Below are 14240 nucleotides of genomic sequence, written 5' to 3' on the forward strand. Positions count from 1 at the left end.
TGAGGATAGATGTGTCTGTCAAAATGAAGAAAACATAGAGTCACTTTAACTCCATTCATATTTCTTACCCCAAGATCTTGCTGGGTTTCATGCAGCTCTTTTTCCAGTGTTTTTATCCTGTCATAAAAATGGTTACAAGAGGAACAATAACTAAGATTTCATAAAGGAAACAATCAATATAGCAAATCCTATGAGTTTCTACCTTTCCTTTGTGCACATCACTACTCATCTTTTCACTTTGTAAAATTTTCCATTTCTTTTTCTCGAGCAAAAAGTGAGTGACAGCATCTTCAGAAGAGCTAATTATCTTTGATATCATGAAATCAGCAGCTATATGTTTCTCCTTCAACAAAGAGTAAACTCTCTTACCCTATCCTCCTCCAGAGTTGATTCAGACATGTAGAATATTTTTTGGCAAAAAGACGGTTGGTGCAAACAACCTTCAATCCAAACAAACACTGTTGAATGCCTGGAATTTTGGCCTCACATTAAGTCTGGAATCACAAACCCTAGAGTCAATGATTACATCTATCTAAGTGATACTGACACACACCGATTCCAAGCACACGTGTCACAAATCTTGGCCAAAGCCTACATGTTACTGCCATCAATTTAAGAGCGGTCATCTTTACCTCTCTGCCTTCGATTCAAGCTCATCCTGCAGCCTCTCATACTCGTGGTGGAGACTCTGCAACAGAAAACGCGACATATCACATTTAAAGACATACCTACCGACAGCACGGATGGGAGAGTACTCACAAAAGATGTGGGCAAATTTAGAGAAGAAAGACTGATTCATCATTGTGATCTTCACTGGCAGTTTCCCTTCACGGAGGGCTATGGATGCATCTGAGAATCTTTGGACTTGATGCAAGACATCTTGTAACATCTTTGCATGCTTTAGAATTGATACTCTCACACACACAGTGTGTATCAGGGCAATTACCCCCAAGGGCAATTGACCCCCGGCTGAATACTGGTGAGTGATAAGGTTAGGGGAAAGATTAGGATTAAGGTAAGATTTAGGGTTAGAGTTAGGGTAAGGGTTAGGTTTACAATGTAGGTTCAAGATTTAAGATTAGGGTCATGGTCAGGGAAATGGTCTAGGGTAATTGCAAAGGGGGTAATTGCCCAAGACCAAAGGTAAATAAATAAATTCTTGATAAAAAGTCATGCTACAATGACAAAGTGGCAAATGCATACACTGCTGTACAAAGTTTTGGTAACCTTTAACCCTACGCTAATGTTAATGTGGAGGATGTAAGGTCACGCCCACCTGGTAATTCTCCATGTGTTGCTGGCTTCCTGACAGCTGGTTCTCTAGAGCCTCCTGTCTCTTCTTGAATGACTGTAGCTCAGACTGGGCTTTGTCCTTCTCTTGGGTTACAGCTATCACCTACAGAATGGTGATGGAGTGCAAAAATCAGGTAACAGTCTCCAGTCAAATATCTCTATGGTTGGTTGAAAGGATGATATAGGTAAAGTTCCTTTTTGTCCAATCAACAACACTATTAACAGGGAATGGACATTACCATGAGATATGTACCGATCTACAGTTACACTGCAAATCTATTACATGTAATATCAACAGTAAGCAAGACATGTGCAGAGGAATATGCATGCATCCATGTACCACACGACATACACTACAAAAACATAAAATATAACACATAACACACTCAAACATAGACAGACAGGCATACATACAGACACATTAACACACATGAGGGGCAACAGTGCATGGTATATTGGCTTAAGGGTTAAATATGTGACAGTACTTCAACGAACGCAGACTGCTCTACCATCGAGAGCTTTACCCACCTGTTTCTTGGTCTGCTCTAACTCTTTCTTGGCCTTGAGGGCGACTGACTTCATCTTTTGTAACTTGTCCTCAGAATCCTTGACAGACTTCTCCAGTTGTTCTAAAAAAAGGTAAAATTCAAGATAGTTTGTCCTTGTAGAGATACTCAATTCATTCATACACCTGTATCAATTAAAAAAAAAAAAAAACTGGCCTTGCTAAAACACACATTATCTTATTTATCATTTATGTTTAAGTACCACCTGCAACCAATGTTGTCCTTGTTTAAACGGCACACCATATTGATGTCATACAAAGGTATCATCATCAAGCACTTTTTTCCCTGTCGAAACAAACCATGTCTTGTTCATCCTACATTTCTATCTCATTTTCATGGGGAGTTTTGTCCATCTTAAAATCTACCAAACCTTGTTCAATTTGCACATAAGAATTATTTTGAGGAAAACTGTTTTTTTTTTTTTGTTGAAACATACAATGCTTTCCTCTTGTCAAGCAAAGCATTACTTATCAAAACAATTTTGTCCTTGTTGAATATGACAAACCTTGTTTACTTCACACAAAGTATCACTTCTTTTACTTTGCAGTGTTAAACTGTGTCATATCAACAAAGCATTTTCTTCTCACCCATATGTTGCTTGACATCATCAGTTGGGCCAGCTGACCTCTGCAAAGATTCTTGCTCCAGCTGTCCTTTCTGAAAGTGAAAGAAATAAGAAAAAAAAAAGCTGCACATTCTGCTCTTAACAAGAATAATAAAACAGGTAATGAAGTCATCTTTATCAAAGACATTCAGTGATTTCATACAAGTATTTGAGAGCTTGGTGAATAAGAAATCATCCAGTCAGCACTTGTCATCATTGAATTCATGACCACTCTGCAGCATGTGCATGGCCACTGGAATATGCTTACCTTTAGGTGAATGGACAGTTCATTGCACATATGGTGAAAAAAATCTGATACAGAATTTTAGGAAACATGTAAATTTTCCTGAACCTCTTGGCAAAAGCACGAAGAATCATGACCCTGCATTTAACACAGACTGTAACAGTGTCAAATTCTCTCAAAATGTATCATCAACTGAGAACACATGCCAAAGAAGACAGGAACTTTTAACTGAACAGACTCAGTTTAAAGTTAAGTTGGAAGCAGCAGCAATGGCCTCTCAGAATGTACTTTATAACATCAATGCCTAATCCGTCAAAGAGGCACTTGGTCTGGTGACAGCTTGCTGAAAAAAAACCAAAAAAGATACTTCCTGTATGGACAATGCGAAATTGACAAAGACTCAAAAATATAATGCAGGTGAAAAACAAAAAGACAAAAAGCCAAGGAATGCCCTGACCTGAGCATTGAGTTCAGCCACTGTTTCCCTGAGACGAGTGACCTGTTCTGTCATGTCTTCCTTCTGAGACCTGAGCTCTGTGACGCTGGACGAGAGCTCCTCATTTTCTGCCACCTGTTCGTCAAGTTTGGACTGCAGGAAGAAAAAGAAACAACAAAATGTCCCATGATCACAGAGCAAATTGACTTACGAGAATTATCATTTCTCTGCTCTACTGTGAAATTTTTATGGAAGATTCAGAGACAGTTTTGGTATACAGCCAAAATCATGCACAGAACTGCATGACGCATTAGGATGTAAGTTTAGAGATTGCATGCCTATCCAGAAAACATATTCTCCTACTCATTGTCTGCCATTAACGGTCCAATATAATTCCCTATCATGCATTATGTATTATCATGCATTATATAATGTTTATACATAATTTGGAAAAATAATGAAATGAAACGAAACGAAATGAAATTCTTGATGGCAAAACCACATTCATACCTGCATCGTCTGCATCTGGCCAATCAGCTTCTGCCGTGTGACCTCGAGGTCACTGACCTGTCGGGCGAGTTCACTCTCCTTCTGACCCATGGCCTCATTCTGCTGCATGGCCACCTCCAGGTCGGAGTACAGCTTGTCCTTCTCCGAGACGACTTCCTCAAGCCTTGCCTGGAGGCTTGCATTCGCCTCCTGCTGCTCCACCAGACTCTGGTTCAAGGTGGAAACTTGCTCTGCGGTATGTTTGAACGGAGAAAAATGGGTCGGAGAGAGTAAGCCATGAGAGTCAGTGACAAAGAAGAGGACTGAGGGATCGGCTGTCTCTGAAGTTATCCTTGCTAAGAACTTGTTCCTCAACTCCACAGACTTTTATCAGCAAAAGGGTATTGAATAAGTAGAGTTTGCAGGAATTTAAAATCCTTTCTAGCACTGATCTCATGACAAGTACTATCATGTTCCTGACAACCAGACAATAAAAGCAATGTGCCTTGTAGGCTGAGGAGAGATAAGTTGTACATATTTCTAAAATCTGTAAACCACTAGCATAAATACATATGCTTACAGCAGGGCTGCACACTAACCCGTTTCTTCTACTGGTCCAACCTGTCCGTTGGTCCAGAAGGTACCCAGTTTTTCCATTTTTCATTGGTAAATTCCTGAAAAAGTTACTGGTCTGACAGTGATTTTTACAGGTCAGGGACCGTCGGACCAGTGCCAGTGTGCAGCCTTGCTAACAGAATATGAATTCAAATGTTCTTCAACTTTAGATAAACCTTGACTAACAATGGTGTGGTCTATAGAGTGAATCTACTTTTGAACTTGAAAATACTAACTATTGAAGTATTCCCCCCCCCCAAAAAAAAAAAAAAAAGGAAGAAAAGTTAAGCTGTTACAAGCCAAAATCAAATCTCCATCTCCTTCAAACCTAATTGATGAGAAAAAGTCTTGATGACAGTGTTGATCCTACTATGCATCTACCTTGAAGCTTGATGAGAGTTGCCTCCTTCTCGCTGTCCCCTTGCTCCCGGGAGCTCCTCAGCTCGCTCATCTGGTCCTGGAGCTGCTGGACCTTGGCCTGGCTGGCCTTCTTCAGCTTCTCAAAGTTGGCAGCATACTTCTCCTTGGCCCCCTCCAGGTCCTCGATCCTGGCCTGGAGGGCCCGCCTCTCCTGGTCCACGTGGAGCTCCCGGTCCCGCTGGTCAGCCTCGAGGGTCTCTTTCTCCGCCCCCATCTTGGCCAGGTGCTCCTGCAGGAGCTGTTGGTCTCTGGTGCTGTCTTCCTGGAGCTTGGCGGCTTCCTTCTGCAGTTCCTCACACTTGGCTTGAAGCTCGCTGCTCAGACTTTCCCCTACTTTGCATTTGAGAATCATTCAAGATTATCAAAATTTTGAAGGAGGCAACTAACAACAACAGTATGTATGGCCTTCAATGACAGACTCTTGACTTGTTTGGTGCATTAAAGGGATGGTACAGTATTGGTGGAGATGATAATTGGGCTTTTCAGTTTATGCGAGATACCAAGAAAACATTTATGAAGTAGTACAGAGCATACCATTTTCAAAGGAATTCAAAATTTATTTGATGAAAATCGGGTTTGGAATGACTGAAACATCCAAAAACAAAGTAAAACAAAGCGATCATAATAAAATGTGGGTCCCATACTTCATTAGAACCACTCTGTTTTGGATATCTCAGCCATTTCAAAACCAATTTTCATCACATAAACGTTGAATTCCTCATGGAATTACATGTTCTTTCATATTTCAGAAGAGGTTTCTCATTATCTCACCAAAAAATATGTTAGAAACCTGAACTTAGGTCTCAACCAAAACTATACGATTCCTTTAACTCTCACATGAGAATGTGTTGATATTATTAGATGTCATTAGATATCATTGAAATCACTGGATTTCACAAATGACTTGAAGGGTGTCATGAGGCATGGGATTACCATCATGATCCTACAAACACAGAGTTGTGAGATTTAAAATTACAACATCTCAACTCTGACATGAGCTCAGCATTTGAATCAGGATCAATGAAAAAACTCACAATAGATCAAACTTTACATGTGATTTGTGTAATGTCTACATAGTGGACTCATAGTCCTGAACACATACTGAATGAGCAACCCTCTTCAAGGCTTTGTAAGTTATCAACTCACCTTGTTCTTTCTCTGCCATCACATCAGCCAAAGTCTTTTCAGTCTTGTCCTTTTCCACCCTGAGCAGTCTCACTTCTTCTCTCAGTTTTTCTTCCATCTCTTTCATTTCTCTTTGATTCTACAAGATGATCCAATGTGGATAGAACATGCTTTTCCTTAACCAATAAATAATTGCAGCCTTGAAGTGGCAATTTGAAACATTCAAATTTGAATGACACAATATATGAAAACTTTGTGAAGGAAATCAAACCTGTTCTTTGCATCACTGTCTCTAGCTTGCTGTCAGCTTCTCACATTGCTCCCAAAGAAATATACTGGTATCATTTTACACTTGATTAAAAACAAACAAAATACTGCAGTCATTGTCTTCACTATTGGAACATCTGTGATTATCAAACATCTTAGCAAACACCTGCACTAAACATTTACAAAGAAAGTAGCACACATATTTCACACAGAAATAGACAATTCCTTTATTTTTTAAAAATCTTAGTACATGATAAAATGCAAACCTTTTGGAATATATCTACCTGACAATATCTAATAATCATAACCTACCCACCTATGACAGATGAAACTGCAATCAGTAAACATATATGCTATTATAACTTCTTTACCCAAAATACATATCGCATCTCTGTATTCCATTATCATCATTAATGTTATCTCTATAATCTATGCCATTGATACACACATCAACATCATCATAATCATATTCATAATAATTTGATATGACTCCTATTTTCATCAGTACTCTTACAATATGACCATTCTAAACCCTCACAAGTTTTTATCACAGAATCATCAACACTATCATCATCATCATCATCATCATCATCATCGTCGTCATCATCATCGTCGTCATCATCATCATTGTCATCCTCAACATCACCACCATCACCACCATCACCACCATCATCATCATCTCACTGTCATCACTCCTGTCACTACAGCCCTCACCTCAGAGTTCTTGTCTGTGCCTCCTGATGTCAGGTGTTCCACCTGCTCCTGGTACTCTGCACTCTGTTGGAGACTCTCCAGGTGGGCCTGTCTGATCAGCATCAATTGTTCCTTCACTCCATCCAGCTCTTCCTTCAAGGTCTTCACCTCCTCCTCTTTCTTCTGCACTTCCTCCCGTGCACTTCTCACTGCTTCCTCCAGCTCTCCTTTCACATTTGTCATTTCTTCTCCCTTTTGACTTTCCATCTTGGCAGCATTTTCTTTCAGGTCCTGGATCTCCCTTTCCAAATCATCCACTCGTTTTGCTCTACTCTCCAGCTCTTCTTTCGATTTTGCGCTGGATTTTTCAATCTCTTCCTTCAGACTGGCCAATTCAACTTCCTTTTCACTCTGTACTTTCTCCAAAGTGGACTTCATGACAGTCACTTCTTCTTTCTTCTTAGCAGCCTCCACTTTAGCTGCCTCCACAGCTTCCTCTAGCTCTGCTTTCACCTTCTGAAACTCACTGTCTCTTTCACTTTCCCCACTTGCCATTCTCTCCTTCAGGTTGCTCAATTCCTGTGCAACCGTCTGGGCCTCTTCTCTTGATGCAAGCAAGGACTGCTCAAGGTTTTCTTTCAGAGTCTGCATCTCTTCTTCCTTCCTCCCACTTGCTTCCTCCACCTCTCTCACCCGCTGCTTCATCACTTTGACCTCTTCCGTTCTTTCGCCAAGTTCCGTTTCCTTTGAGGCAAAATCTCTCTGGAGTGCATCCCTGGCTGACTCGAGTTCACCGACCTTCACGTTTAAAGCTTCCTTGTCTGTATTGGCACCATCAAGTTGGTTTTGTAGGACCTGGTTGAGATCTGACTGTCCTGTTTTGAGCGACTCAAGTTCATCTGCCAGTCGCTGCTTCTCTTCAGACCGCACCTTAAGCATATCCTCTAGCTTTGTCTTCTCTGCTGTAAGGTTTTCTACATCACTCTGTAAGGCTTGGCCTCTGTCACCAAGTTCTGTCAATTTACCTTGGAGTGAATCTAGCTCACCTACTTGTTTCTTCAACTCTGCGATCTGGCCAGTGCATTCTTCGATCTTTGACTCTTGTTGTCTTTTTTCATCCTCCAAGTCCTTGACCACTTTCTCTAGCTTGCTAACACTTGCAGTGCTCTCCTCTCTTGCCAGAATAAGCCCTTCCTTTTCTTTCAGGAGCTTGGTAAGATCTTCACCCATGGCCTCCAACTGGCTCTGCAGTTTCTGACTGGCCCCAGAGGCTTCCTGAGAACTCTGTGTCAAACTTGCAAGTCTGGCATTGAACCCTTCCTCAGAATCTTCCAGTTGCTTCTGGAGGTCCCTTACTTTCTCCTGCAGCTGCTGTCCCTCTTTGGCCATCTCCTCTCGCTCCTCCTCCAGTTTCTTCATCTTCTCCATCATCTCCGCCTCCTTCATGCTGTGGTCCTTGTCCAACTTCTCCCTCTCTGCGAGACTCGTCTCCAGTTCTGCCTTGAGGGTATCCAGCTCCTTGGAGGAGGCTCCCTGCTCATCCTGGAGCTGCTTCAGTTTCTGAGCCAGGGCTTTCTTCTCCAAGGCCAGCTTCTGGAGTCTCTTCTTGGTCTCGTCTCCCTTGGAGCTCTCCGAGGAGATGGACTGCTTGAGAGATTTGAGTGACTCCAGCGTTTGGTCTCTGGCTTCCGTCAAGATGTCCACTTGCTCTCGGAGGCTCTGCAGATACATACAAAAGTCAAAATTGTCAAAGACAGACTATGATAGTCATTAAATCTATATTTATAAAAGTGTGGGTTAATTTGTATTCATGTAGCACTGGTGATGCAGAACCATTAGAGCTTCATAAACCATACTCTCTTCCGTCAAGCATATGCCACAAACTGTAACCTAACGGTCACCCCTGTAACAGGACAATGGTCTTTTCTTACATATCAGATGAAGTTCTCTCACAGTGACTGTGGTGCCACCAAGCTAACAATGCACTAGCATAGCACACAGAGCAGAAAATGAAGCATGATGACAACAATGCATGTAAGGAAATCAAAGTCCCCTGAAGCTGCACACTGTACCTTGTTCTCATCTCCCAAAGCCTTCTGCTCATCCTGGAGACACTGGAATGTGGTCCTCATTGTCTCCTCCTTCATCTGCATGCATTGCACCTGCTCATCAAGGGCCTGGTGGAAATTAATCACGAAGCAGACACCACTATTAGACCAATCCCAAAGGAGCCAGATACTACAACCATCTCGGGGGAAGGGGGACATATCACAGGACATTGCTTCTAAGAACTTTAGCATGTAACTGGATATGAATCACCAAGTTCACCATAGACAGTGCTTTACCAAATCATATCTTTGCAATATAGTTTTTGAGCATTCACTATGATGGGCATAATTTCTAACAATTCAACATGAATCAGACTTTTTATAGGTAGAGAGAGACATACTTCCACACTGGCACAATGCTGTGGAAGTCTTCAGTTCAATGCTCATTTTTACTCTGTCAATATGGATATCTTATTAAAATTATCAAAAGACAGTCACATCTTTGTATCATCTGCCATTATACTAATCCACAAATTCCAAACTGGTGTTTGTTCTTTTTTAAAATTTTTATTATCATTATCATTATTATTATTATTATTATTTTTTTTTTTACAAATGAAGCAACAAAAAGACCTGTGGTTGAAAATGATCTTGTTGTGCATGATCCGATTGTCTACTAACAATTTTACTCAGAGACAATACTATGAAAATAAACCATTTGGACTAGCTCATTAGTACTGTGATATCTATACGTAAATATCTTTGCAATAAAGCTTAACTATCACACATCTTCTCTTTGCTTGAGGGTGTCTTCACCTATTTGGACATCTTTAAACAGCTCAGGCTGCAAAGTTCACTGAAATTTTGAATTGAGTGGCCATAATGTTGAAGAGAAATCTGTAAAGCGAAGACAGCTAATGACTTGCATCAAAAGAGTGAAATGTGGTTTTCTCAACAGTATCGGGAGCTGTCCATCAAATGCACAAAAACAGAAATCCTCCCGTCATTTCTACATCTTATAATATGTATTCCAGTATCATGCAAAGATGCTGACTTCCAAAGTTAGAGAGCAGAATTCATCTCATGAAGGCTACCTTGATCCTTGACTGCGCCTTTTCCAGCTCAGACACTGCATCCTGCCGCTGCTTGTCTGCCTCATTCCTTTGGTCGGAGGCGGCATTCAGCGCTTCTTGAAGGGTCTAGATGGGGATAGGAAAAAGATATTGATACATCATTCTATTTTTTCTATGAACTGCATATCAAGGGTTCAAATCCTACCCTGTGTTTAGGTAATTGGACAAGATGTTTTATCTGCGATGTTCCTGCTTGACCCATGTCAATAAATGATTCCCTGACAATTCTAATGGAATACTACTAGGAAGGTCTTCTAGTACAGCAGTGCTGGTACTATAGAGGCTACCTGAGAAGAAAATGCCACTACCCCAACCATCACCACCCCCCTCATCATCAATGTCACTATCATAATCATTGTCGCTATCATCACCATTGTCATTATCATCACTGTCATCATCATCATCATCATTATCATATTCATAATTGTCATCATTTTTTCTTCCTCTTATTTCTTTTTCTTCTTAAATCCTTCTTCATTTCCTTTTCTTCCTTCCCTTTAACCCATTGAGGACAAGTCCCGAGTATACTCGTGCAGGTGTCTACGGGAAATGCATGTTGTAGCAAAATCAGTCTGTCCTGAACAGGTTAATATCCTCCATCTGCTTTCACATCTTCTTCCAATCACCATCATCATATTCAGTATCATCATTATCATCATCTTTCCAATCAAAACCACAATGATTCCCACTGTCCCACAAAGCTCTTCTACCTCTTGTATCTCGGCTGCCTGAGTCAGCTGCTGCTGCACTGCATTGTAGGCAGCCTGGACCCCCTGGTTGTCTTCTTTCAGCTCCTTCAACTCCTCCTCCAGCTCCTTAACGCGGCTGGACCCAGAGCTCTCGGCTCCCGCAGGAGTAGGACCTGCTTCCTTCTCGCTCATCAGTGCCGCGTTCTTCTTTGTCAGCTCTGTGGACAGCAAATGAGAAAGCAAGACTTGACATTTATTCCATTTTCACAAACTCAAATAGCCAGCCATATGCTGGTGGAACTCAAATTTGAAGTTGAAGTCGAATTACTGGAACAAGATATTAATTTGTCTCAATTTTTCCTGATTTTCGTAGTAGACATTCTTCTTCATGAAGATTGCACTCAGTGTTATTGTTGTTATTTTTTAATAGTGTCAACATTCCCATAAAAAAATATACATATCATATCACATGGTTTATTGAATATGATCTGCTGACTTAAAAAAACCCCCACACAACTGCAAGTGAATACCAATGTAATACAGAACACGGTTCTACAAGAGAAGATTTGTTAAGTAACAGCTTGCTTCTTTACAACGTATGATGCTATGCTTTCTGTTTTTTTTTTTCTTCCCTCCCTCTATATGGGGGGGGGGGGGGGGTAGAAAAGGGTCTTTGTTAAAACTATATAACCATTAAAAAATCCCTTTGTCTTGAATAAACCTTGATGGAAAAAAACACACCGAAAATATGAATGCCCAAGCAACATCACGCATCTCACACTACGAGTGACAGGTTGGAAAATTGATGAGAAGTTAATAATTAGGGGTGCAAATCAATGTTCACACGATGGGATCACATTTATTCACATGTAAGGAGCAATGCCAAAAGTACAGCCTGCTGTGCCACAGTACAAAAATGTAATGCCACCAAGATAGCTTCTTACTGTTGCCCTGATATTGACAAACAAGCTCTACAGAGAAATCTAACATCTGTCCTGCAGCTGTTGCATTGATTCAAACTAATTTCCGTGCGAGTCACTTTCCTCTGCTTAATAACATCGTGCCATGCGTAATGAGTGTGCTCATTATCATTACTCCTTCTGCAACAAATGGTATACAAAGTGTACAAAATAACACAAAGCACCAAGACAGTAAATATGTAACCTAGAACCTCCAGGGAATAATTTACCAACTCAAAACTTAAAATTAGCAATTTCACTTGATGAGCAATATTTCAAATGGTATCGTGTACACTTCTATGGAAGAAAACTGCTGCACAAAAGATTGTGTAGTGGGGAATAAAAACTTCATCGAAAGCAAATTGCGATGCAATACATTGTACCGGGAAAATCATTCCCTGGACTTTTGTTCATCACACGTGTATGGTAATAGGTTTTTCTGTCAAGATTTGACTGAAGTCATTTTCACTGAAAGACAGTACCTGGTAACACAAGGAATGCAGAAATGCAGAAATGATGATGTTTCATAATGATGTAACTATAATGATCACACTTGCAAGACAACAATAATATCTAGACAGCACTTACTCCAGAGCAAACAGAAGTTTGTATCTAAGCACATTCCAAGACTCTTGGCTTGTTTTCCTGTAGCATTTGACTATGGACATCCTTTACTTTGATAGAGCACTTGTGCAATGCTTTGAAGTTCTAGTGTCTTCTCTGTGGAAAGTGGTCCAGTAAAAAGCCAGCTAACCAACCTGCTATTTTCAAGTCGGCCCCCTTTTCTCTTTCCTCTTATCAAAATACGCAGTTTACAAGAGTAGTCAAATTCCTTGCATACTTTTGATGCAGAGACTAGTCCATCCATACCAACACAAAAGCCTCCTGGAGATACAGTGTATACATGCCAACGGCTTGCCTGGCTTAGAAAAAACAATGAATGTTGAACAGATTCCAGCCACATAAAAAAAACAACAACAACCAAAGAAGCTTATGCAGATTATGCATGGAGAATACAGAGCGATAAGGTGTAGGGGTCAGTAGTATCTGTACAATTTAATACAGAAAATATATCCAAGTGAATATAATCTATTGAGTACCTGTTCATTTTCTTCTTCTTTTTTTTTCATCAAAGGCACTTGTTCCAACTAACAATGTACTTAGATTTACAGATTCTTTTCTTACAAAGTGAAACACACATTTAAGAAGCTATTCAGTTCACCTGCTTCCTCTGAATATTTGGAATCAGTTTGCTGACATTAATAGTCAAAGAAACAACTTCTCTATCATGAATGCAGGTACATGCCTGAATCATGAATGTTAGTAAATAAGGGAGCTTTGTTTTTATCATAATTCATGGATCATACATACATGGATGTGTATACATATCGTAAGTATGATACTGCAAAGTCATGTGTGCATGAGACTCTCATGATTTTTGCAAGGAGGCAAGAACCATGAAGATTTTGTTTAGGAATGCCACCCCAAAGTGGCTGCATTTATGGTGTAAATTAATAAAAAGTGCTAGACAGATAAAAAGACAAATCTATGTGAGGTGCCTCGATCCTGCATTCCATCAGGGAGGTGCTAGAGAAGGAGAGGCAACTAAAGCTCTCCTTTGAAGTCATGCGTGGCACCGCCGAGAAGTTATGCGTTCAACTACAGGTGTTATGTGCTTTGACAAAAGAGAGCATCAATAATCGGGACTAGCGCTCTCACATCTAGAAATATTTGCTCCTACTGCAATTCGCTCTCTCTTTCAATGTGATGGCAACAATGAAATTGTGTACATGTGGAAATGTGCGCATTATAGAAAAAAATAGGTTTTTAAGAGGGCCTAATTTTCATTTCCTTTCGATTTGCAAATTATGAAGAAACTAGAAATACATGTTAATAATATTGAATTCTTTCCTAAACTATTCTAAATCAATTCGAGGATTTCATTTAAAATTTTGCGGTGAAATAAAGCTTGTAATTCATCAAAAGGTGAAATGCGTTCTTCGTCTCCGAACTTCGTCTTGCAACTAGAGTGGTGCCGAGCATGACTTCAAAACGTAATGGAATGCTAGACATCCCATTGTAACGCCTTGAACCCAAACATGTGTTTGCATGAATTACGAAGAGTTGCCACTCCATCTCTGTAACGCCTCCCTGATTCTATGATAGATATCGCTACATCCATACAAAATGTACATTTTATATACCACACATACTATGCATTCATTATGAACTATTTGTACAGATGGTACCACACACACACACACACGCTCGCTCACTCACTCTCTCTCTCACACACACACACACACACACACACTTTTTCAGGAACATAAAGTCAAGACATACATTGTACACCACATACCGGTATGGTAAGGTAGACATACACAGTGTAATGATACACACACATGCATGGTATACACTGCAGTCACTCAGACACAAGATGATAAATTTGTATGAGCATGGTTATATTGAGGTTGATTTGATGTGTTGGGTGCAGAAGAATACGCCCTGAGAACATGACAAACACTGGCACAATGTACAATTATGTCATGAAAGATACAATGAGCTTCATCGGTTATCCGACAGCATAACTTATATCGGTTTTTGGCAGGTACTATGCCGGATACCGAATGATTACCCACCTGTCTGGAGCTAAATATCA

At 40.3% G+C, this 14240-nt stretch overlaps 1 protein-coding gene across 1 annotated transcript in view; it reads right to left on the reverse strand.

Annotated features, from left to right (window-relative positions):
- Window positions 1-14240, reverse strand: part of LOC140244157 (uncharacterized) — a 40113-nt gene that overhangs the window by 17160 nt on the left and 8713 nt on the right. The window contains exons 4-16 of the mRNA XM_072323786.1: window positions 10644-10840; window positions 9895-9999; window positions 8825-8929; window positions 6774-8471; window positions 5814-5931; window positions 4629-5000; window positions 3654-3883; window positions 3165-3296; window positions 2447-2516; window positions 1822-1922; window positions 1277-1396; window positions 633-688; window positions 69-117 (exon numbers count right to left, since the gene is read on the reverse strand). Of these exons, the coding sequence (XP_072179887.1) occupies window positions 69-117; window positions 633-688; window positions 1277-1396; window positions 1822-1922; window positions 2447-2516; window positions 3165-3296; window positions 3654-3883; window positions 4629-5000; window positions 5814-5931; window positions 6774-8471; window positions 8825-8929; window positions 9895-9999; window positions 10644-10840 (3353 nt within the window). The remainder of the gene's footprint in view (window positions 1-68; window positions 118-632; window positions 689-1276; window positions 1397-1821; window positions 1923-2446; window positions 2517-3164; window positions 3297-3653; window positions 3884-4628; window positions 5001-5813; window positions 5932-6773; window positions 8472-8824; window positions 8930-9894; window positions 10000-10643; window positions 10841-14240) is intronic.

This window comes from Diadema setosum, chromosome 21 (genome assembly GCF_964275005.1).
Source record: "Diadema setosum chromosome 21, eeDiaSeto1, whole genome shotgun sequence".
Lineage (NCBI taxonomy): Eukaryota > Metazoa > Echinodermata > Echinoidea > Diadematoida > Diadematidae > Diadema > Diadema setosum.